Source organism: Pristis pectinata, chromosome 1, assembly GCF_009764475.1.
Source record: "Pristis pectinata isolate sPriPec2 chromosome 1, sPriPec2.1.pri, whole genome shotgun sequence".
NCBI classification, from domain to species: domain Eukaryota; kingdom Metazoa; phylum Chordata; class Chondrichthyes; order Rhinopristiformes; family Pristidae; genus Pristis; species Pristis pectinata.
In genome coordinates, this window is record NC_067405.1 from 69,196,934 (window position 1) to 69,223,560 (window position 26,627).

At 44.5% G+C, this 26,627-nt stretch overlaps 1 protein-coding gene across 1 annotated transcript in view; it reads right to left on the reverse strand.

The window, feature by feature from the left end:
* Nucleotides 1–26,627, reverse strand: part of LOC127574707 (thrombospondin-type laminin G domain and EAR repeat-containing protein-like) — a 62,210-nt gene that overhangs the window by 14,395 nt on the left and 21,188 nt on the right. The window contains exons 5-8 of the mRNA XM_052023997.1: nt 23,705–23,861; nt 12,176–12,307; nt 6,924–7,156; nt 4,993–5,179 (exon numbers count right to left, since the gene is read on the reverse strand). Of these exons, the coding sequence (XP_051879957.1) occupies nt 4,993–5,179; nt 6,924–7,156; nt 12,176–12,307; nt 23,705–23,861 (709 nt within the window). The remainder of the gene's footprint in view (nt 1–4,992; nt 5,180–6,923; nt 7,157–12,175; nt 12,308–23,704; nt 23,862–26,627) is intronic.

Here is a 26,627-nt window from a genome sequence, read left to right on the forward strand (position 1 = left end):
GTATCACTGCTTTAGGACATCTTACAACATTAAAGGCACTACATAAATCCAAGTTGTTGTCATATACAAGGCTGTTTAAGATTGTGAGTAGTGCTCCCTATAATTGTACGTGAGCCCACCAGGAAAATAAGATCCTCTCTCTTCTTTCAAGAGCCACCCACACTTGACACTGATCTAGTTGCAGTTTAATTTAAGAATTGGACAAACCCTTCTGCTACCTGCAAATGCTTCAAGTGTAGATCAGTAGAGGTGCAAAAATTGTTGGATGCAGCCACAAGAGTTTCCTCCAAACTCCACAATGTTGTAAACAGCTGCATTCTCCCCTTCTTATTCTACCAATGGATACCACTTTCACCTGTTTATGAATTTAAATCCCATTCCAGAGACTCAAGGTTTAGTTATCACTCCAGTCAACACTCCTGCACTGTTGACAGTGCTATGTCTTTAATAAGCCCAGGTCCTGGCTAGCCTTTCAGGCTGACAGGGGTAGGCCACCAGGCCCTGCAGGCCTGCCCCACCATTCAGTATGATCATGGCTGATCTATGCTGGTCTTAACTCCCCTTCAGTGCCAGTTCCCCATAACCCTTAATTCCTCAGAAGAATATTATGTTTGTCAGACATAAAACATTCCCACTCACTCTGTTCTTCCAGCTGTCCTGGCCAATAATTAGCACTCAAGTAACATGAACAAACAGATGATCCGGCTGTTATCATATTGTTATACAGAGAATAGGTGACACATTTCTGACGATAGAATTAGTCACTTCGAATCTACTTCAATGTTTATTTCTCAAGCCACATTACTAAAATTGGACTACATGATAATTGCAGTTTGTAGAATATTGCTGTGAGCAACTTATTTGCTGCAATTTCTTTTTTACAAAAGTGACCATACATCAAAAGAGCTTGGTTGACCGTAACAGACTTCGGGACATTCTAGGGCTGTAAAAGGCACCATATAAAAGGCCTTGTTTTTCTCTTCTGTGAACACAAAGCATCTTGTCCCTTTCATATCATTACACAGGTCTTATAGGCAAGGGACAAACTGACCCAGTCTACAAGAGTGGGGCTTGGACCCATATCTTCCAAACTGAGATGCAAGCATGCTGGGCCTAAGCCATGGCTGACACAGAAATATGTTTTCACCATACCGGACTCACTTTGATGGAGAACTGAGGAGATTTCTTCAATGATAACACAACCCAAGGAGGACCCGTACACTCTATCTGCCACTTTTAACACACAAAACAAAGCTCGGTTCATAGCCGTCAAAGCAACCTCAGTTTGCTTCCCCTCTGTCAGGTAATTTGATCATCAACCAGCACAGACCAGATGTGGCAGCATGTGCACACCAGGAATCTCTGCAGCTTCTGAGGGCTACTTCTAGGGGAAGTGGGAAGCCAGCACGTTCAGACCCAACTCTGTCGGCATATGGTGATATCTGGTTCATGTGGGTGGTCTTGGCAGGTAAGGTTTACCTGACTCCAACATCTGCACTCTCATTAATGCAAACACTCAAGCAAACACAATATGTCGACATGTCTGGTAGGAAAATACTCCAGGAAAATATTTTGAAGTTACAAGCAGCAGCAGAAAATTTGAACCAGTTGTGGGCTTTAGGAACTATTAATTCCAGTAGTTATGTGACAGAGAAGAAGACTGCCTTACTGTTCAAAACTATGGTCAGGTCTCCGAGTCTGTGTGTGCAGTTTGAACAGAGCCTGACACTTGAGGGGTGCTGTCAGACCTCGCAGGTATATATATGTATTATATATCATTGTATCAGCCACAACAGATCAGACAGGTTTAACCCTGCATCCCACACCACACAACTGAGTTTCTGATTACAGACAAGGATAGTTGACAAGATAGTCTTTCTTCTTACTGAAGGTGAGTTCAGAGAAACTTAACTTCAGTTTCGCGCTGTTGACTGGGGTCTGATCTTTCTGATGTGTATTATTTGTAGCTAAACAAAATGCGGCCAGGAGTCAGCATTCAATTTAATCAGCATTGCAGCTCCATTTTCCTGCCTTGTTTCTGTATCCCTTAATAATTTTACCTTACAAACTTCTATTAATCTTAGTTTTAGAATTTCCAGTGGATCCCTGGCCTTAACAGATTTCGGAGCTGAGTATTCCAGATTTCCATTACCCTAATTAAGGTTAAGTTGCCTTATTGTGGGCCACCACATCATTTCCCCCTATCCATCCTTTCAAAAGCTTTGATCATCTTGAACACCTCGTGTGCATCTCCAAGGGAATACGCACATGTTCTATGCAACCGCATGTGAACAAAGGATTGCATGTCTGGTCGATGCAACCCATTCTCTTGCTTAACCAGTGAGGCCAAAGTATTGTTCTGGTGAAAGTGTCAGAAATGGTCAGTCCGCTATAGTTCTTCCAAGTGTAAAATTAACTCAGATTTTCTCACTCCACGGACACTGACTGATCTGCTGGGCATTTTGTACAACTTTCATATTTCCTTGATTCCTGTTCTCTCTAACTCTCCTCAGTAACCTCTCAACTAGTGGCTTTATCAACAGCATACCCCTACAGCAATCCAGGTCTCACCCCATCAGAGATATGACCTTTGTCCTATCCATTCCTCCCCAACCCTCTCTGCAACTTGTTTTCTGTCTTTCCCAGGTCAGATGAAGGATCTCTGATCCGAAACGTTGATCCTATTTCTCCTTCCACAGATGCTGACTGACCTGCTGAGTATTTCCAGTATTTTCCAATTTTATTTCAGCTTTCTAGCATCTGCAGGTTTTTGATCTTTTCTTACTCTTGTAATTCTTATCTGCACCCCCATAAAGGCTGCTAAATCCCAAACCAAAAATTGAAGTATATTGAGGGTAAGAGGATAATTAAAACTTTATTTAGACAGCACGGTAACAGGCACCCAATGAGCCTGTGCCGCCTAATTACAGCCTTGTAAACCTACCTACCCGTATGTCTTTGGAATGTGGGAGGAAACCAGAGCACCTGGAGGAAACCCATGCAGTCACGGGGAGAACACATCAAACTCCTTACAGACAGCGACAGGAATCGAACCCCGATTGCTGGCACTGTAATAGCATTATGCTAACCGCTATGCTACCGTGCTGCTGAAATCAGAGAAAGAATGGGTCCCATTTGGGACCAAAGTGACAACTTGTGTGTGGAGCTGGAGGAGCTAGATGAGATCTCAAATGCAGACTTCTCATCTGTATTCATGAAGGAGAAGGACATTGTAATTGGAGAATTCGGTGGGGTGGGGTGGGGTGGGGGGGGGAATTGATGGAATTCAAAAACAAATTATCACTGAAAAGGAGGCATTGGATAACCTAGCAGATGTAAAGGTGGCTGAGTTCCCAAAGCCTGATGAGATGCATCCCAAGCTGCTGTGGGAAGCGTGGGCAGAAATTACTTGGCCTCTGCTATAATTTTTCAAATCTTCTATGGCCACAGAAGAAACACTGAGGCTTGGAGGAAAGCAAATATTGTACCTTTATTCAAGAAAAGCACCAGGAATAAGCCGGGTAATTATATGCTGGTGAGTCTAGAATCAGTGGTAGGAAAATTATTAGAAAAAGTTCTGAAGGACAGGATTAACCTTGCACTTGGTGAGGCAGGGATTAATAAATGTTTTTAAAGAGAGATCATGTTTGACTAATCTGAATTTTTTTGAAGAGGTTACTAAATGTGTCAATGAGGGTGGTGCCATTGATGTAGTCTAATGGACTTCAGTAAAGCCTTTGACAAGGTCCACATGGGAGACTGGTTCAAAAGGTAAAAGCCCATGGGATCCAGGTTAATTTGGCAAATTGGATCCAAATTGTCTTGGTGATAGGAGGCAGAGGGCGATGGTGGAGAGATGTTTTGTGATTGGAAAGGTGTGACCTTTCTGTGTGTGCTGGGACCTTTGCTATTTGTTATATACTGTAATGATCTGGATGGAATGTAGAAGGTATGATTAGTAAGTTTACAGGCAACTCGTAAACTGGTGGTGTCGTTGATAGTGAGGAAGGTAGTCTTTGGCTACATAATGACAGTAACAAGTTATTTAAATGGACAGACCAATGGCAGATGGAATTTAATCCTGAAAAATATGAGGTGTTACATTTTAGGAGGACTAATTAGGCTAGAATATAGACAATGAATGGCAATGAATCCTCAGAAGCACTGAGGAACAAGAGACGCTTGTATCCACGGCCAAGGCTCCCTGAGGGCAGCAGCACAGGTAGATAGAGTGGTGAAGAAGGCATACAGGATTCTTGCCTTCATCTGCCAGGCCACAGATTATAAGAGCAGGGTGTTTATGGTACAACTACGTGAAACTTCAGTTAGGTTACAGCTGGCGTATTGTGTGCAATTCCGGTTAACACATTATGGGAAGGACATGATTGCACTGGAGAGGGTGCAGAGGAGATTCATCAGGATGCTGCCTGGGAAGAAACATTTCAGCTAGGAGGAGAAGCTGGATAAGCTAGGTTTGTTTTCCTTGGAATGGGGAAGGTAGAGGGGGGACCTAACTGATGTACACTAAACTAATAGGGCATAGAGAGTGCAAACTTCTCTCTCTTATAAATGGCGTCTATACAGGTTTAAGACAAGGGCAGGTGATCTAGAGGGGATTTGAGGAAATTTTCTTCCACCCAGAGGGTGGTTGAAATTGGGAAGGCAATGCCTAAATGGGTGGTGAAGGCAGGTACTCTCATAACATTTAAAGTATTTTGATGAGCACTTGAAACACCATGGTGCAGAAGGCCATGGACTGAGTGCTGGGAAATGGGATTGGTGTGGGTGAGTTGGCCAGCACAAAAGGGGTGGGCCAAAAGGGCTTGTTTCCATGCTGCATGACCAGGAACGCTAAAGATGGTGTAACAGACCTTGATATATCTGCAGCACAGCTTCCACCTCTCTGTATTCCAGTCCTTGAAGAGAAAGACTGTCATTCTAACAGGTAAGAAAGAAGATGGCAACCATCAACAGAGGACAGTTACAGCATACCTTCACGATGGTTGGCTACAGCAAGGAAGGTCTCCCCATTGATCTGAAAGGCCTCCCAGTCCCGTGCACTGTGGGTGGCTAGCCTTTGGTACAACACAAACAGCAGCTGCCTCCGGCTCCACTTGTAGATGACCGAGTATTCCTGGTCCTGTTCATTCTTTTCAAAGTTGGCCACCACCAAAAAAACCTGAAAAGGCGGAGTATTATTAGTGTGCAAAAGGGTCGGTACGTCTCCAGGTTAACAGTGAATGTGCTCTAGCTTCCATTCACACATTCAAAATGCAGACAATGGGAATCTTGCGAGCTGTTGCTGTAGGAAGTCTTTGTATTGGAATGTTAAGGCACAGTGGCGCAGCTGGTAGAGCCGCTGCCTCACAGCACCAGCAATCCGAGTTCAACCCTGACCTCCGGTGCTGTCTGTGTGGAGTTTGCATGTTCTCCCTGTGACTGCCCAGGTTTCCTCCGGGTGCTCTGGTTTCCTCCCATATCCCAAAGACGTGTGGGTTGGTAGGTTAATTGGCTGCTGTAAGTTGCCCCCAGTGTGTAGGTGAGTGTTTGAATCTGGGGGGAATGTGGGGAGAATAAAAAAGATAGAGTTAGTGTAAAGGGGTTGGGGTAGAGTCAGTGGAGCTGAAGGCGACTGTTTCTGTGCTGTATGACTCTATAACTCAGTAAATGGAGCTCCATTAACTGTGCAAGGTGATTGTGGGTCAGACTCAACTGTCCCAGGACATCATGCCTATTACCCAGATTCATGCAGAGTTACTAAGCAGCACTCTACAAACTCATTTTAACAAAGGCACCCAAATCTAATCCAAGGATCTGACACAGAACAGAATTCATCCAAGTCATAAGAAGTAGACCATTTTAACCCCTCCATTATTCAACAAGATCACTACTGATCTTTTACCGCACTTCCTGCACTAACCCTGTTTCACCTGATTCCCTTAGTATGTAAAAATCAATGGATCTCTGTTTTGAATATTGTTAATGACCGCGCTCACAGTCATTATAGCCCTCATAGGTAGTGAATTCCAGAGATTTGCCACCATCTATGTGAATAAATTTCTTCTCATCTCTGTCCCCTGAATTGCCAATTCCTTATTTTCAGAATGTGACCCCTGGGGAAATAATAACAAAGTCACTCAGTGGGTCAGACAGTGTCTGTGGAAAGAAAAAACAAAGTTAATGTGTCAGGTTGAAGGTCCTTCATCAATACCGGGAAAGAGATAAAGTAAGTTAGTTTTAAGTTGCGGAGAGAATGCGTAGGACAAAAGGCAATAACTCTGACAGGGTGAAGCCATGATTGCCATGGAGATAAACCATAGATGTAGTCATCTGAATGATGGGTTAATGAGGGAAGTTAGAGAGATATAACACAAGCCAAGGAAAACAACAACTGTGAGATGAGGGCAGATACAGAATGGAAACACAAACAATGGTCCCTTTGAAATGTCGAAAAGGGAGCACAGGGGAAGATGCATCTGGTTTAAAAGGCATCAGAATGTTAAACCCCTTTAGAATGTTGTACATTTTTAGTGAAATCATCTCTCATTTTCCTAAACCTTAGAGGGTAGTGTTTCACTCTGCTTAATCTCTCCTCATTGGACAAAGCCAGCACCGTGGGAGTCAATCGGGTGAAACTTTACTGCACTCCCTCTATCACAGGTATATCCTTCCTGACATGGGGAGACCAGTCATCACTCTTCCATTGATTTCCAATCTCACCAAATATATCTGTGTATTGCATCTCATGTCTTGCACTGTAATTAGATCAAAATAATGAAAATAACCCAGTCTATCTATAAATAGTGCAGGCTGGGAATGTCGCATTAATAAGATAAGAGCCAGTCTTTGAAGTTTATCACTGAAGAACCAGGTTTCATTGTCTGAAATTGTTCAGCTTATTCCTGCCGCTTATTCTAATGTACCTGTGGGCCAATGGAGAAGTGTTTCCATGCCTGGGCTTCGTACGTTGTGATGTTCTGATACGGTTCAAATTTCCCCTCCAACCACTTAAAAATAGTCGATCCAGGGCGAGGCTTCTTATTGGCTGTGGCAGCAAAGAGTCCAACATTGGGGATCTCAAAGATCTCAACATCAAGTGTTTCCGAGTTGGTGACCAGATTTTGATAATCTTCAACATAATCCAGTCTCTTTTTAGCTGGGGAAGTTACAAAATAAGACCGAGTGAGATGCCGATATTGATAACCTAACATCTACTGGGCATTCCACGTTTCAAAGTAAGGCATGATGGGAATTATTATGGAGACACAAGAGTCAGAGAGGTCAGTGGCAGGTCACGGAGAGCAATGCCTGGAGCTGTGGGACAGAAGCTGTGTGTGAACTCATTGAGTTCCTCCAGCATTTTGTGTGTGTTGCATAGGAATTATTATGGTGGCACTGACTAAGCTCTGGGTGAATTCAAAGGAAGAAATAGCAAGTGGTCTTTGTATGATGCCTTTCTCGACCACAAGAGGTCACAAAATATAATCCCTCCTGCAGTGCAGATCCCACAAAACAGGCATAGAGTAATGACCAGATTATGGAGTCAAAAATCACTTCTCATTGTGACACAAAGTGGGCGTATCGCACTTGTTGACCCTTTGCTCATAGTGACAATAATTAATACCACTGCAGTCCTGTTATAAGACCACTGGTGTGAAACATTAGCTCTCCCTCTCTTCTCCCATGTACTATCCGAACTGCTGAATATTTCCACTGTTTTCTATTTTCATTTCCCACACTTTGAGTGTTTTGCATCTGGTTGTATCCCAGTCTGTTTTAGAGCTGTAGGTCAGGTGTCAAATAATGGCCAGAAAACTACAGAGAGAATAACAATATTCTTTCAAACAGTTTTATGGAGTATTTTGTGTTCCTTAAAGCCTCCATTTAACGCTTCATCTGAAAGGTAGCATATCTGATAGTGGGGTACTCTGTCATTCTGGATTGTGGCCTCAAGTCATTGAGTCACACAGCAGGGAAGCAGGCTCTTTGGTCCACTAAGCCTGTGCTGACCAACAACCACCCATTTACACTAGTCCTACATTAATCCTATTCTCTCCACAGTCCCTTGGTTCTACCACTCACCTGTACACTGGGGGCCACTCACAATGGCCAATTAACCCACCAACCCCCACAAATTTAGAAATGTCGGAGGAAACCGGAACACCCAGGGAGAAACCCATGTGGTCACAGGGAGAGCATGCAAACTCCTTGCAAATCTGGATTAAACCCCGGTCATAGGAGCTGTGAGGCTGCAGCTCTACTCGCTGTGCCGCTGTGCTCTTGCCTCTGAAGCAGAAAGGAATGAACACAGAGCTTTCTGATCCAGGAGCAAGATCAAAACCACGAAGCCATGGCTGACACCTTGATGGCTGTTTAAAGAAATAACAAATGGGCCTCTTTATAAGGACTCTGTACCCTGTCCCAGTTCTGTGCGCCCTTGGACTTGTACAAGCACCACACTGGTTTCTCCGTGTGATCCAACAGATCCAACCAGCTCCATCATCAAAAGCTCCCCACTTAATCCACACAACAGGGCTGGTGCTTTTAAGAAAAGCCACAATTAAAATTTTTGGTTGTTTCTGCATGCAGGTTGCGTTCAGATGATTCCATCTTTATGTTCATCTCAAAGTTAATCCCAATTGTAACATCTTAAAGTCCTCAGGCTGTGTTAAGAGATAGTTTTAACAATCCATAAAGTACTTATTTGCAGACTTTGGCAGGCAGCCCAATTTGTGTCACACACGTCTTACATTGTTAGCAATATATATAGAAAATTATAGGTAAACAATGGCACATTTGTCTTGACATACTCTTAGCTGCGCAGTCTGCTCTTTTTAATGGTACTGCAGAAAGACATGCATGTGATTCATGCTGAATTTTATATATGGCAGGCACGGTTTAGCTTGATCTGCAATTTGTAAGTGTAATTTGCATGGCACCTGTGTGAATGAGTTAAGGTCTGTCTCTTAAATCGAAAACGTTGCGTCATAGTGACAACGCTGAGAGCCAAGCATTGTGGAGCTGATTGGGTAATTCCCCTGTCAATCAGCCTTGATGATTACACACCTCTAAATGACTGAGATTGATTTTACACACAAAATTACATAGAACTGTCCTCAATTCACTGCATTTTTCAGGAGAAATAATGCTATTTTTACTGGGAGCAGTTGCCATAGTTTCCTCTGTTCTTTGAATTAATTATTCCCTGCTTGAATTGACCTTTTTAGATGTACTCCCAACTCACTAGAAGAGGCACTGTTAAGAGTAATTAACTGCATCTTGAACCGTCTTCGATCTTGACCATCACCTCTGTACTTATTGACCACCTTTGCCTTCTGATAAATTCATAAACATTCACATCCTTGTCTTCAAGACTTCCAGTGCCGTCTGTGTGGAGTTTGTATGTTCTCCCTGTGACTGTGTGGGGTTTCCCCTGGTTTCCTCCCACATCTCAAAGGCGTGCTCGTTGGTAGGTTAATTCGCCTCTGTAAATTACCCTTGGAATAGGTGGGTGGCGGGAGAGTCAGAGTGGATATGTGAGAGAGAATAAGTTACAGGGAAGTGTGGGGGAATAGCATGGATGGGATTGCTCTGACAACTGGCATAGACTTGATGGGTTGAATAGCTTCTTTCCCAACACCAACCTGTACAACAGGGATGTCCAAAATACAGTCTGGCTTAGCCTACTGAAGGGAAGCTCCAGTATGATAACCTGCACAAAGACCAGTTTGAATAAAGTAGAATAGGATTTCCTCCTCGATTCACCATCATCGTAGAGCGTGGAGATCACAAAGCAAGTGAGTTGGGGGAAGAACGTGTACGGGGTTGGTTATGGAGAGGATCGGGGTAGACGCTTGATTATCTGACAAGAAATTGGGGTCAATGGTTGCAGAGTTTCAGGCAAATGACCACAGGGGGGTATTCAGACAAATAATTACGGTGATCGGAGAGTCTGGGGATAATCATTGCCACAGGGTTCAGGCAAATGATTGCAATGGATGGGGTGATTGGGGCAGGTATCACGGGTCATTGGAGCACATGACCATGGGGGTTGGAGCAGATGATGATGGTGTTGGGGTGCAACAGCTCAGGCAGGTGTTTGGGAACATTCGAATAATGATGATGTTTGAGACCAGTGATTGACAGGGCATTCAGCCAATGATGGGGAGGTGGTGTTGGACAAATGGTAGAGCTAAGAGTGTCAGGCTGATGACAGTGATGATCATCTCCCCATCATCATGTGAGGAGGATTAGGATTTGTAATAATGGAGAGTTAAAGCACTGAGAGGAAGATGATGCCTCAAACCCTCCAGCAGCAGTGTGGTGAAGCCCTTTAGCTGACACCAAGGCAGTCCTCCAGAATCTGAGTGAGGTTTGCCTCAGTGCTTTCGTGAGCCTTGTCTACCTGGTAGGGTTTTGTGCAGCTATTGTCACAAGAGTCTTGCATGGAGTTAGGTGTGACTGTGCAATACCCAGCTACCTCTGTATGCTGGTGCATCACAAACTCACTATTGATAGCAATAATTTCAGCCACAATCTTCTGCCCTCCAGACGCTACTGTTCTATTAGTTATCTACTATCCTCCAGCACTTCTGCACTTCTCCAATGCTGGCCACTTATCTAGTTCCTTCACTTCATCAATGGCAGTGCCTTCAGCTGTCTAGGTCCTATGCTCCAGGGTTCACTTCCCTGAACTTCACAGCCACATTTGCCTCTCCCTCCTCTTTTAGGACTGTCTTTCAGATCTCACTCTTTGAACAGACAGTTGATTAACATTTGATTACAAGCTATTGTATGATCTTTTTAATAAAATGCAGTCTATTTATCTTAAAACCATCAGCACCAAAGCAGAGCCCCATGAATATGACCATTATTGAGTGTCAATCAGGGTCAGAAAAAGGAAAGAAATATTTGGACCCAGGATCTTAGGATGTCAATGTGGGATCAATTAAAACTCCTTTAAACGGAAACAAGATTAAATATCTGTCTAGGAATGCACCTGAAGGTTAAAAGGATAAACTGGGAGAATTAAATAGTTTATGGAATATCATGTTTCTTGTCTTGTAGTCAAGGGAGGGTCAAGCAGGGAAAGCATCCGGTCAAAGCTGAATACCTCAGGAGGATGCAAATAACCCCATGTCATTACTTCAATGAAGAGTTTTGTTTCAGGCTTGGGACATTATTTATCCCTCAGATGGTATCACTGAAGAAAAGTGATCTGGTCATTATTTCACTGCTCTCTGGTATTTTAGTATGTGTGAATTGGCTGCTTCAATTATGACCCTTCATTGGCTGTAGACCACCTTAGAAATCTGGTGGAGGGCCTGAATCTCTGTTAGATTTGGGGTTTTGTCCATCTCCTGAGGAGATGAGTTTTGAGTGCATGATGCAGGGTGTGAGCTTTGTAATTTGAATAGTGATTTCCTAGTTCCAACACCTTTACCTTTGTATTTATCTTAATTTTAGTTTAATGAATGCCCTTTTAATAAAAGATGAGTGAAACTTTTGAAGTATCATTTGACAAGATACCTCAATTTATATGTGTTTTAAAAAATGTTAATTTGCTTTATTGAACCCTTGCTGAGGTAACCAAATGAAATGGGGGCTTGCTTCTGGAATCGAAGTGAGTACAAGATTCAACAGAAAGTGGGAAAGTTTTTTGGTGATTCATCGGATACTCGAAGGTAGCAAAAGACCTCAGTGTTTATCAACAGCATGTGAGGATGATGGTCACTCTGGCGCTAATTCAGTTGTAACTGGTATCATATTTGGCTCAGTTGGTAGCATCCTTGCTTCTGGGTCAGAGAGTTGTGGTGCAAGATCCGATCCAGAAAGTAGCCAATAAGATCCAGGTGAATGCTTCAGGTGCAAAAACTCTGTCAGTGCTGTCAGGAGGATGTAGAAGATCTCGTGACACTAGAGTAAAGGAGGTGACCTGATCAGGATACATCAGGATTCAGAAAAGAAAACAGAAGGTCTAGTCAATATCTCATTGCTGTTTGTGGGAGCTCACTGTGCACAGATTGGCTGTTATACTGGCTTCATCAGCTGTAAAGTATCTTGGGACATTCAGATGCAAGTTTGTTCTTTGTGCGCTCTATTCGTTTGCTAACAGCTTCGCCAAGAGGGAGCGCTTCAAACAATGCAGCAGTACCTTTGATATAATTTGCCTTACCTTTTAAGATCGACACCCAGTTCTTGCCATCACAGATAAAGAAGCCTTTGTTGAAGACATCAAACCAGAGGCGGCTGACTTCATTCTCAGTGCAGGGAGGATGGTTCCCCACCATCACCTTCACTTCGGCTTCTGAATTCAACATAGAGAAGGTCGGCAACATTAGAGCTACCAGAAACAAGTCATCAAAACTGTTCTGATGAGAGGTCATCCAGCTGAAACATTGACTCTGTTTTGTTCTCTATGGCTGCTGCCTGACCTGCTGGGTATTTCCAGATTTTCTCTTACTACATCAAAATAGAGATTGTACACTACAGAAGGTCTAAATGCCCGTGTTTCCCATCCAGTTCCCGATGTACACATTGTCATCAACAATGATAGTTGCACTTATGGTGCACCTTTAATATAATAAAATGTCTCAAAGCACTTCACAGGAATGTTATCTAACAAAACATGACATGGAACCACATTAGGATATTCTGGGACAGGTAAAAAGAGAGAGAAATAAAAGTTTGTATCCTTATTTCTTATGGTACAATCACAACATTTAGGAGACATTTGGATAGGTACACGGATAGGAAAGGTTTAGATGATATGGGCCAAACATAGATAAACAGGATTAACATAGATAGGCGTCTTGGTCAGCAAGGATGAGTTGGGTTGAAGGGCCTGTTTCTATGCAGTATGACTGTACGATTCTATGAATTTCTTTTTTATTCGTTTTCAACAGTTGTAGGTGATTGGTAAGGTCAGATGTATTCATTTTCACTAATTGTCCTTGAAAAGTAAATGTTGGGCTTGTTCGAGAACCAGGCAGCTAGTAGAGCAGCTGCCTCACAGCTCCAGTAGCCTGGGTTTGATCCTGATGGATCATGGGGTGAAAGAGAGCGGAGGGAGATTGTTGACAGGTGGCTCCCCATTACCCATGATGAGATTTCATGAGGTCCAGAGTCAATTTCAAGCACCCCTGTGTATACATCATGGTGTCACCCTCTCTTCTGTGTCTCCCCTACAGACAGCAAGACAACCCTATCGATAGCAATGGAGGAATCTGGGATAGGTGTGATTCTGTTGTGCTGTTGCTAGACTAATCTGTGAGACTCCAAATGTTGGCACAACCCCAGTACAGGAGGAGTTTGCATGATCACTGCCTGGGTGTGTGTTTGTCAAGTCCAAGACCACCCCTTAAGATTCCATCTGGTTACCACAGTTCCTCATTGCAGTTACTACAGCTAATTGGGTGGCCAGCGAAAAATCAACCACATTGCTGTGGGTCATGTAGGTCAGAGTGGGTAAGGCTACTGAATCTCTATGCCAAAGGGTACTTGTGAACCTTCCTTTCTAACATCTAACTGACAGCTTTGTGGTCACTATTACTATCACTATCTTATTAATTTCAGATTTAATGAACTGAATTCAAATTATAGAACATTTGCGGTGGAATACAAACTCCCAAATCAATGTGATTAGTTTGTGTTTCTGGATTACTGTTCCGGTAATGTTGTGCTCGGCTATCCTGAGGGGAAGTGACTCATCTTGACGTACAACTGCACAGGTGGCTCCATCCCTCCACTTACACGCCCCAGGCGACTCTTGGCTTATGCAATGAAATTCAGGCAGAGCGCCCATTGAGACATACTTCATGTAGCAGCATTGCTTTCACAGTGTGCCTGCTTCACCCAGATGTGTGGATTGAAGACCAGACCTTACCATGCTCTAAGGCTGCAGTTGCGACTGGAACAGCGGCAGACTTCAGAAGGGGAGTCCTTACTGAAATATGGTTGAATCTATCACTGTTCCTTGCTGGGATTCAAATAGGAAAATCACTCTCTGAACACCACGTTCTTCTTGCTGCTTGGCTTATGTTCTCATGTAAAAAGCTAAGCGAGTATGCCCCGTTGGAGTATTGCCCTCCAAAATGGCAGTGGTGGCACTGTACGCTGGTTGGTGTCATGATTGGCCTATACAGTACACTTCCACTGGGCAGTCATTGCATTCTCGCCAATAAAATGCCTGTTGCAATTTTCCCAATGAATGAGCCCATACTTCAGGTGCCATCTTGGGAACCAATAACTTTTACTGTGTTCTGAACCAGGAGCAATCAATCTGAATTTTGCACCAGTAGCATCTGGTATCAGTCTTACAGGAAAATCCTAATGTAATAAAGAAACGCTGTTGCGTCACACAAAAGATAAAGTGAACCTACATTTGTATATTGCCTTCAGATTAGTTGAATAACCCAAGATAATTCTTGGAAAGGTTATTAACCAGCCACTTGAGATATTGGGGAAGAAAGTGAAAGCATTTAAGAAGATTTTAGGAAGGAAAATAAGTGTTGGAGGTGTCCCAGAGCCTACTGTTTTGGCAGCTGAAGACACATTGCCGATGGTGGGGTAATTAAGCAGTCCAGATGAAGGATCTCGGCCCAAAATGTCCCTCCATAGATACTGCCTGACCCGCCAAGTTCCTCCAGCATTTTGTTCCAGCATCTGCAGTCTTTTGTGTCTCAATTGAAACCAGTGATGATCAATCAGCCAGAACTGAGGAAGGTAAACAGCTCCAAGAATTGTAGGGCTGGAGATGACACAGAGGGAGGGGCAGAGCCAATGATATTTGGCCTTCAATATAGCCTACAGTGAGGGAGTGCCTCATGGAAAGCAGCATTGCTATCTGGGTGGAAAGCACCATCATTAGAAAGATCTGACTCAGACCCACATTCTTCCTGAGATATTAGAGGAGCGGGATTGCCCAAGATAATGACCTGGGGCAGCCGGGTCATTACCTTCTGTTCAAATATTCTGTTTACATGCTGCCAAGGGAGATATGAGCAGTAAAGCCTGAGAAAGGAAGCTGATCAGAATTAAGATTGCAATTGCAAAGAAAACTTTCCTCGCCCAAAAAGTCGTGGTAGGTCCACCCAATATCATTACAAGATGCATCCCCAATATGCAGTTATGGTTTCTGTGTTACAACATAATCAGGAGCAGAGATTTGCAAAGAATAGGTGAAGTGAATGGGCAGAACTGTGGCAGCTGGAACTCAATGTGAGGAAATGTGAGGTCACCTATATTGGCCCAAGTTAAATGGATCACTGTGTTTTCTAATTGCCAAGTGTCAAAGAGCAAAGTTATAAAGGGGCCTAAACACAGGGAAAGTAACAGTGAATGGGCAGGCTCAAACCTTGGCCATTACTCCACCACCAACACACAGTAGCACTAATTTGTACCATCTACACGATGCACTGCAGTAACTCACCAAGGTGCCTTAGACAGCACTTTCCAAATGCACGACCTCTACCAGCTAGAAGAACAAGGGTAGCAAAAACATGAGAACACCATCGCCTGGAAGTTGCCCTCCAAGCCACACACCATCCTGATTCGGAAATATATCGCCGTTCCTTCACTGTCACTGGGTCAAAATCCTGGAACTCCCTCCCCGGTGGCATTATGGGTACACCCACACCTCAAGGACCGCGGCAGTTCAAGAAGACACCACCACCTTCTCAAGGGCAACTAGGGATGGGCAATTAAGTGCTGGCTCAGCCTACAAAGTCCACATCCCTTGAATGAATAAATTAAAAAAACTAGGCTGGAACAATATAAAGGGTGGAAGGAAGCCATATTAATAGTTGTACAAAGCTCTGGTTAGATCCCATCCACAGATTTTTTTTTATTTTCAGGATCTGGCAGCCCTGACAATGCAGCATTTATTGCCCTTCGGTAATTATCTTTGAGAAGATGGTAGCCTTCTGCCTTCTCGAGCAGCTGAAGTCCTTCTGGTGCAGGCATTCCCAAAGTGCTGTTGGAGAGGGAGTTCCCGGATTTAGACCCAGTGACAATGAAGTATGAGTGATATTTTTGCTTGGGACAAAGGACTGCAGGTGCTGGAGTCTAGCTGAAAAACACGGTGATGCTGGAGGAACTCAGCAGGCCAGTCAGCTATTGGTGAGTATTTGCTGCTTAATCATACTCTTGATGGTACGTGCCATCACTCTACTGGGGATTGAAAGCAGACTGATTGAGCTTAATTAACCCGATTGGACATCCTGCCTTTTGTGAATAGGACATACCTGGACAACTTCCTACATTGTCGGCTGGATGCCATTGTTGTAACTGGGCTAGAGGTGTAGCTGGTTCTGCAGCAGAGGTCTTCAGTACCTCAGATGGGATGATGTCTCGTTCCAGACCCTTTACTGTATCCAGTGCTGCCAGCTGTTTTTGATATCATGTGGAATGAACTCAACTTGGCTAAAGACAGTCTTGTGTGATGGTGAGGATCTCAGGATGGATCATCTATTCAGCACTTCTGGCTGAACGTGGTTACAAATGCTCCTCTGTCTTTAGCACTCACACACTGGGCCCCACCATGGTTGTGGATGTGCTTGCAGCCTCCTCCTGAAATTGTCCAGCACCATTCATGACCAGATGTGATCGAACTCCAGAGCTTTGATCTGGTCCTTTGGTTGTGAGATCATTTAACTCTGTTGAGTAGCCTGCTGTTTTTGCTGTTTAGTCTGCATGTCATCCTGTGTTGCAGCTTCCCTAGGTGGGCACCTTATCTTTTTTGGGTACGCCTGGTGCTGTTCCCAGCATGCCCTTCTGCGCTCCTCATTGAACCAGGGTTGACCCCCTGGCATGACAGTTCATAGAACATAGAACACAGCACATAGAACAGTACAGCACAGGAACAGGCCCTTCGGACCACAATGTCTGCACTGAACACAACAGTGGATTAAACTAAATCCCTTTTGTCTGTACATGATTCGTATCCCTCCATTCCCTGCATGTTCATGTGTCTATCTAACAGCCTCTTAAATGATATTGTATCTGCTTCCACCATTACCCCTGGGCAGCCCATTCCAGGCATCCGCCACTCTCCGTGTAAAAAACTTGCCCTGTACATCTCCTTTAAACTTTCCCCCTCTCACCTTAAGTGCATGTCCTCTAGTACTTGACATTTCTACCCTGGGAAAAAGATTCTGACCGTCCACCCAATCTATGCCTCTCATAATTTTATAAACTTCTATCTGATCTCTCTTCAGCCCTCGACACTACAGTGAAAACAACCCAAGTTTGTCCAACCTCTCCTTATAGCTCATAATCTTTAATCCAGGCAGCATCCTGATAAACCTCTTCTGCATCCTTTCCAAAGCCTCCACATCCTTCTTGTAAGGAGTCAACCAGAATTGTACACAATACTCCAAGCGCAGCCTAACCAAAAGTTTATATAGCTGCAACATGGCAAATGAAGGCAAGCATGCCGTACACCTTCTTTACCACCCTAACTACTTGCATGGCCACTTTCAGAGAGCTATGAACTTGGACCCCAAGATCCCCCTGTACATCAATGCTATAAAGGTTCCTGTTATTAACTGTATACTTTCCCCTTACATTTGATCTCTCAAAGTGCAACACCTCACACTTGCTCAGATTAAACTGCATCTGCCATTTCTCCGCCCATATCTGTAACTGATCTATATTCTGCTGTGTACTTTGACAGGCCTTTACACTGTCCACAACTCCCCCAATCTTTGTGTCATCTGCGAACTTACTAACCCACCCATATACATTTTCATCCAAGTCATTTATATATATCACAAACAGCAGAGGTCTCAACATTGATTGCTGCAGAACACAGACCTCCAGCCAGAATAACACCCTTCCATCATTACCCTCCGTCTTCTATGGGCAAGCCAATTCTGAATCCAAACTACCAAGTCACCGTGGATGCCATGCATCTTAATCTGTTGGATCAGCCTACCATGTGGGACCTTGTCAAATGCCTTACTAAAATCCACATAGACAACATCCACTGCCCTACCCTCATCAATTACCTTTGTTGTCTCCTCAATCAAGTTTGTAAGACCTGACCTGCCCCACACAAAGCCATGCTGACTGTCCCCAGTCAGGCCATGTTTTTCCAAATGCACGCAAATCCTTATCTTCATCAAGGCCCCAGCAATCTCCTCTCTTGCCTCTTTAAATAACCTGGGATATATCCCATCGGGCCCTTGGGATTTATCCACTTTGATGGTCTCCAGAATACCCAGCACCACCTCCTTCTTGATCTCAAAATGCCTGAGCACATTAGCATGCCCCACACTGCCCTCACTCTCCTCCATGTCCTTCTTCTTGGTGAATACCGTTGCAAAGTACTCACTTCATACCTCTTCCACATCCTCTGACTCCAAGCATAAATTCCTTCCTTTATCCTTGAGTGGTCCTACCCTCTCCCCATTTAGCCCCTTGTTTTAATGTGTATAGAATACCTGAGGATTCTCATTAATCCTACTTGCCAAGGACATTTCATGGCCCCTTTTGGCCTTCCAAATCTCCTGCTTGAGCTCTTTCCTGCTAGCTTTATGCCCTGTCAGATTTTAGTTTCCTAAATCTTACATATGCTTCCTTTTTCTTTTTAACTAAATTTACAACCTCTTTCGTCATCCAAAGTTGCCTTACCTTGCCATCCTTGTCCTTCCTCCTTACTGGAACATGCCTGTACTGAACTCCGATCAGCTGGTCTTTAAACTCCCACATGTCAGATGTGGACTTGCCCAATAACAGCTGCTCCCAATTAACTCCCCTAGCTCCTGTCGTAATTTGCTCTCCCCCAATTTAGTACTTTCCCGCAAGGTCCACACTTATCCTTATTCATGATTATCTTAAAAATTAAGGAGCTGTTCCCAAAGTGCTCTCCCACTGAAAGGCCAGTCACCTGGCCAGGCTCACTTCCCAGTTATGGTAGAGAGAGGGAGATGCCAGGCCGTGAGGTTACAGCCTGTGGTGGGGACAGATTCTGCTGCTGCTGATGACCCACGGCACGTCATGGGTGCCCAATTTCGAGCTGCCAGGTCTGTTCTGAACCTTTGCTGTTCAGCTCAATTGTAATGTCACACAACACGATGGAAGGTATCCTTGAAGATGGCACTTTGTCTCCATGACAATTGTGCGGTGGTGACTTCTATCAATGTAATTATGGTCAGATGGATCTGCCACAGGCAGATTGGTGAGAGGAGGGTCAAGTAGATTTCTTATTCATGTTGGTTTATTCATTACCTGCCATGGGCTAAGCCTGGTCACTATGTCTTTCAGGACCCAGACAGCCACCATAATCAGTGGTGGTGTTACCAAGCTATTCTTGGTGATGGACATTGACGTCCCTACCCAGAGGACATTTGGTGCCCTTGCTACTTTCAGTACTCCTTCCAAGAGTTGCCCAACATGGAGGAGCACTGATTCATCAGCTGAGGGAGGAGGGCAAGCGGTGATCAGGAGGAGGTTTTCTTGCCCGTGTTGAGACTTCATAGGATCCAGAGACTATGCTGAGGACTCAAAGGACTACCCGCGCCCACCTGAATACGACTGTGCCGCCACCTCTAGTGGGTTTGTCCTGCCACGGAGGGTGCTGGAGGGGTGTGTCACGTTGTCTGTGAGGTGTGACCCTGTGAGTAGGACAACATCAGGCTTCTCCCCAGTGTAGACACCAGACCCCAGATGGTTATGAGAAGGACTTTGCAAGGCTATCTAGGCTGGGAAGGACTCTGCCATGCCCAACTCTGATGACAGGGGGTCCGACCAGTCTTATTCTGTCTCTGAATACTGTGGTAATGCTACAACTGAGTGGCTTACAAGGCCAATTCATAGGCATTGAAGAGTCAATGCAGGGGGTGCATTTGGTTCTGCGCATTGAAATATATCCTGAAGTAAAGGATCTATTGGTCTTGAAGGATTACGGTACAGAATCACCAGAATGACCCCAGGATTCAGAGGGTGAAGTTATAGGCTGTAACCTGAGGACTGTTGTATGGGAGAAAGGGGGATGATAAGGTTAAATGATTTGACAAGGTAAAGAGTGGGAATCAATCCAGGAAGACAAGTCCAGGGATTATGTCAAAGGGTAATAGAAAGCTTGAACTCCCTTTCCCAAGAAGTTGTTGAGGCTGTTGAGACCGAGATTTCTGGATATTTGTCGGGGCAGTGCATGAGCAGTGACAGAATGAGGGTGGATAATTGGAGCTAAGGTGCTGATCAGTCACAATCTGATGAAACAGGCTGGAGCTGCTGAATGGGCTACTCCTTTCCCACAGCAAAGGTGCACAAACAGGTTGTAACTACGCTTTACGCAAGTGTTCAGAATGTGACGAGTTATATAAAGGCAAAATATTTGCATCTGCATTTCTTTCATTTTTAAATTCCTTGCTGCCTTCACCCCTCCCTACCTCTATAACTGCCTCCAATTCCAAAACCCCTCCATTACCTTTCCTCTTCTACCATTTCTCCATTTCCTTCACTCCACCATTTGCAACTATGGTTTCACACCTCCGGAATTCCCTTTGCCTCTCAACCACTTTCTCCTTAGAAAACCATCTCTGTGACCCAGTGTTGCCAACTTAACAGCTCCTTTTGTGTGTCAATTTTCTGTGAAGCGCTTTGAATTTCCAGTCACGCTGACAATTAGTCAAGCTGTTAGTCTCAGTACTGCAAACTTCAGCATTGAAGTACGTGCTGCTCGGTACCTCCTCAGAGGCCAGGTTCAGGGTAGCCGGAGGACACAGGGTCCTTTGGGCTGGTGCTGTGGCCAAGGTAGGTGAAGTGATGGGTGTATGGTCGGGTGGGGCATTGAGGTGAGATGGAGGAGGTGGGATACCAGCATTGTGGGGGTGCATCAGCCAACGGGAGGCTTGGGCTTTTAGTGGGGTGGGGGGGTCAGAGGACCTAGTTTGGGAGGATTGATTTAGAGGAAAATTGGAGCAGGCTGTTCGGCCCTTCGAACCTTCTCCAGCTTTCAATACTATCATGGCTAATCATCTAGCTTGTTGCCATATCCCCGCTCCCTCTCCATTCCTTTTGATGCCCGATGCATCTGGAGATTTATCTATCTCCTTCTTAGATATATCCCATAACTTGGCCTCGACAGTCCTCTTCCCAGCAAATTCCACTGGTTCACCATTCTCTGGAGTTTGCAGATGATACTACCGTAGTAGGCTGTATCTCAAATAATGATGAGTTGGAGTACAGGAAGGAGATAGGGAACTTAGTGACATGGTGTCATGACAACAACCTTTCCCTCAATGTCAGCAAAACAAAAGAGCTGGTCATTGACTTTAGGAAAGGGGGCGGTGTACATGCACCTGTCTACATCAAAGGTGCTGAGGTCGAGAGGGTTGAGATCTTCAAGCTCCTTGGAGTGAACATCACCAATAGCCTGTCCTGGTCCAACCACGTAGATGCCACGGCCAAGAATGCTCGCCAGCACCTCTACTTCCTCAGGAGACTAAAGAAATTTGGCATGTCTCCTTTGACACTCACCAACTTTTATCAATGCACCATAGAACGCATCCTATCTGGATGCATCACGGCTTGGTATGGCGACTGCTCTGCCCAGGACTGCAAGAAACTGCAGAGAGTTGTGGGCGCAGCCTGGCATATCACAGAAACCAGCCTCCACTCCTTGGACTCTGTCTATACCTCTCACTGCCATGGTGAAGCAGCCAGCATAATCAAAGATCCCGCCCACCCGGGTCATTCTCTCTTCTCCCCTCTCCCGTCAGGCAGAAGATATAGGAGCCTGAGGGCACATACCACCAGGTTCAAGGACAGCTTCTATCCCACGGTGATAAGACTATTGAACGGTTCCCTTACACGATGAAATGGACTCTTGACTTCATAATCTACCTTGTTATGACCTTGGACCCTATTGCCTACCCGCAATGCACTTCCCTGTAGCTTTGACACTTTACTCTGTATTCTGTTATTGTTTTTACCCTGTACTACCTCAATGCACTGTGTAATAAATTGAACTGTACGAACAGTATGCAAGACAAATTTTTCACTGTTCCTCGGTACAAGTGACAATAAAAAGCCAATACCAATACCAATTCTCTGAGTGAGACACTTCTCTTCATTTCGGTCCTGTATCTTTTTCCCTGTAACCGGAGATTGTGGCCCCTTGTTTTGTACACTCCAGCCAAGGGAAACATCCTTCCTGCAACCAGTCTGTTGAGCCTCAGAATCATACAGTCGGAGACTCATAAAGCACAGAGGCAGGCCCTTTGGCTCAACTGGTCCATGTCAACCAACATGCCCATCTAATCAAGTCCCATTTACCTGTGTTTGGCCCATATCCTTCTTCCTATGTACCTGTCCAAATGTCTCTTAAATACTGTTATTGTACCTGCCTCAACTACTTCCTCTGGCAGCTCGTTCCATGTACGTACCATCCTCTGCGTAAAGAAGTTGCCCCTCAGGTCTCTTATAATTCTTTCCTCTCTCACCTTAAACCTATGCCCTCTAGTTTTTGATTTAATTTCCCTGGGGAAAAGATTGTGCATTCACCCTGTCTATGCCCCTCATGATTTTATACACCTCTATAAGGTCACCCCTCTATTTCCTACCTTCCAAGGAATAAAGTCCTACCCTGCCCAACCTCTCCCAATAACTCAGGCCCTTGAGTCCTAGTGACATTCATGTCAATCTTCTGTGCACTTTTTCCAACTTAATGACATCTTTCTTATCAGAGAGTAACCAAAACTGTACACAATACTCAAGGTGTGGCCTCACTAATGTATTGAATATAATGTCCCAACTCCTATACTCAGTGTTCTGACTGATGAAGACCAGCATGCCAAGTGCCTTCTTCCCCACCCTGTCTACCTATGATGCCACTTTCAGGGAACCATGTACTCGTACTCCTAGGTCCCTCTGTTCTACAATGCTCCCCAGGGCCATACCCTTCAATGTGAAAGTCCTAGCCCAAGTCTGACTTCCCAAAATGCAACACTTATCCAAAGCTGCACACAATACTCCAGGGTGGTCTCACCAAGGCCCTGTATAATTGTAGTAAGATTATCTTGCCCCAGTACTAAAATCCTCTTGCTATGAAGGTCAACATATCCTTAACTGTTTGGTGCACCTGCAAGTTTGTTTTCAATGTCTGAGCTACAAGCACACCCAAGTCTCTTTGTACACCAACACTTCCAAATCAAACATTTTTAAGTAATATGCTGTCTTCTGTCTTGTTTTCTCATTTGCCATGTTTATACTGCATCTGCCATGTTTTTGACTGCTCACTAACTTATCTAAGTTGCTTTGCAGCCTCTTTACATCCTCCTAATAATTCATAATCCCACATGGTTTAGAGTAGTCGATAAACTTAGAAATATTACATTTGATTCCTTTTCCAAATCACTTTTCTATATGACGAATAGCTGAGGCCTAAGCACCGATCTCTTGCTACTCCACTAGTTACCATATTCCACCTAAAACAAGACCCATTTATTCCTAGTCTCTGGTTTCCTGCCTATCAACCAATTCTTAACAACCAACAAACAATCTGCTGGAGGAACTCAGCAGGTTGAGCAGCATCTGTGTGGGGAAAGTAATTGTTGACGTTTCAACACATGATGGTGTAAGCACTTGTCCTCACAGTTGAAATCCTGGAAGGTGACTGGTGTCCACAGATACCTAACCCACAGTCAGGGCAAAACTCACCTCGTGTGCACGAGGAAACTGTACTCAAACTCCTCCTTACCATAGGGGTACTTCAAGATATCGTTGTCTGAGGGCCTCAGCGGGAGCTCCGTCAGTATCTTCGGGATGGAGAGCATTGCCAATCTGGGAGTGGGACTGGGGCAGATCCTTTGGGTAGCATCAGATCCCGGTAGCAGCACCAGTTGTCTCAGTAACCCCTGCGGCACAACACATGGAGCGGTTTTAGGATCCTTATTCTTCCTATTCCACCACCAACCCTTCATCACTCTTTATCACTCACCTGCCCTCCCCGCAGATCCAGGAGTGTGTCACTCTAGCCCAGGTTTGTCTACACTTTCCTCATTGCCCCTTCCCTCCAACTCGAGCCTCTAACCGAGCGGATCACCAGGACAACTCACCCTGCTTGGTGACCACCCCCATAGTGTTCATGCCTGTTCAATACTAACTGAGGGACGTATGCTTTGAGCACTTTATTGTTTGGTGTATTTTCCAAGAAACAGCCGTGTAGAAAAGAGGAGGCTGTAGAGTGACCGAATGGAAGTCTTTAAAATTATGCATGGGGTTTGACAGGGTTTGACAGAGAAGGTGCTGTTATTGGCGGGCATCCAAAATTAAAGCCCACTAATATGCCAGCAGTAGATCCAATCAGGAATTCAGGAATTCCACCTTTCCCAAGAGAATGGTGGGAATATGGAACTGACCATTATATGGAATAATTGATGAGAAAATCAAATAAGGGAAAACTGGTGAGGTATAAGTGGGTGAAAAGAATAGATGGTTCAGCAACAGGGTGAATAGTGGGCTAGGAAGAGGCTGGTGTGGAGGATACACTTTCTGGGCTGTCAAAAATCAGCGTCATTTTCACCTTGATCAAATATGTGGTGATCTGGAGAAGCAGATCACCCATTAACATAACTTGATTCTCCTCAGTTAGGGGAGTTCTATTACAGGGTACTGCCTGATCATGAGAAGGATAAAAATTAACATGTAAATACAGTTCCCAGAAAGGATTGCTCTCTCTTCTTATAGGTGACGCATTTGTAGTATGGTGTAGCCAGTAAATGAACCAGCACTTAACTTAGAATTGAACATTAGCGGCAGTCCATCCACCATCTTAATCATCTACTGCCTCTAATATAGGAGGTGCATTATATATTCTTTTTCTTAGGCAGTCCCACAGGGTCAAGGATGAGTTGCTTCTACTCTGGTTTTGTAGGTTCCAATGTGTCTAATGGAGCCAATATGGGAATGGCAGACTTTTCCACAGGTGGCTGGTGGGGCAGTGGGTGGGGGGTTTGTGAGGCACCCTTTACCCAAGGCCTCTTTGTGCTGATGGCGCAAGGACTCAAGATTCTTGATGTCATCCCAAATGCTCCTCCTCCACTTTGAGAGGTTATGGGCCAGAGATTCCCAGCAGTTGTGGGGAGGTTGCACCTCTTCAAGGAAGCTTTGAGCACATCCTTGAATCATCTTCTATGAGCATCTGGTAAACTTCTTCATGACAGAACTTGGAATGGAGGTTCTGTTTTGGAAGTCTGGTGTTGAGCATGTGAATGAAGTGACCTTCCCAATGTAGCCAAATGAAGGTAACTAGGGCCTCAATATCACCGAAGTTGGCTGACATGAGTTTGCTTATCCTTCTAGTGAATTTGGAAAGTTTCGGAGACACAGCGTTGGTGGTATATTTCCAGTGCCTCCTGTAGGTAATCCAAGTGTCATCAGCATATAGGAGTGCAGGGATCACTGCTGCCCAGTAGACCATGACCTTTGTGCCAGGTCTGAGGTCTTGAAATAAACTTTTTCTCAATTGATCACAGGCTGTCCTGATGGATGGAATGCAATGAGAATCTGTCTTTGCCAGGAGGTGGCTCCTGAGGTATGGGAAGCGATCCACTTTTTCCAGGGCCTCATTTTGGATCTTCATGGCCAGGGGCCAATGTGGTGCAGAGGGACAGGCTGTAAAGGGGTCTTTGCAGATGTTGAGCATAAGGCCCATCCTTTCATATGTTTCGGTGAATGAGTCGACGATGTCTAGGAGCTTGGTCTCAAATGCAAGTATTGTTGACGCACGGCAGCTCAAGGTCTGAGTGACCTTGCATTTGGAGTATTGATGCCATAAGTAGAAGAGTTTACCATTAATTCTATATACTACTACATCAAGGGCACACTGCAACGACAAGGCTTCCTCACCACAAGTTCCAAACTCTAACCAAAATCACCCAGAGGGACAAGAGCATCAGACACATGAGAACACCACCACCCCCTTCAAGTCACACACCATACTGACATGGAAATACATCTCATCATTATCACTGGGTCAAAATCACGGAACTCCCTACCCAACAACACAAAGGATTAGTCTCACGATACAGATGGCAACAGTTTAAGAAAAACGTTCACAAGGACAAATAAGGGCATCAATAACTGCTGGTCATAGCAGTGGAGTTCGTATCCCAAGAGTGAATAAAAAAAGTTGTTAGATATTCATAATAGATTGGTATCAGAAAGTCTGTTTGGTATGGGTGAAACATCACATAATTAAGGTTTCTTGAGTGCACCACGTAGAAAACATGAGCATATACAATCTGAAGGCTAAACATATTTCAGTGGTTGAGCTTCTTCATTTTTTTTCTATTCGGAAGATGGGATATGGGAGTGAAGCCCCTTATGACAGTTGTTTCAAAGATGTGTTCGCGATGTAAGGTGGGAGGACAACATTTGATTTTAAAGTGGGTTCCATCCCTTTCTAGGGCATGGGTTCTAAGGCAGGTATAGCTGACATTTCTATTAACACAGGTCACTGGAATGCCCTTCCATCCAGTTCAATGTCGACATGAAACCCAGTGCCACTTGGCCTGGGCTTAGCAGAAACTCGCAAGCAACCCACAGACTGGCCTGATGTGGGAGAAGGATGGAGTTCATTAGCACAGTGGGCATGTGAGCTTAAAGTTTAGGCAGGTTAC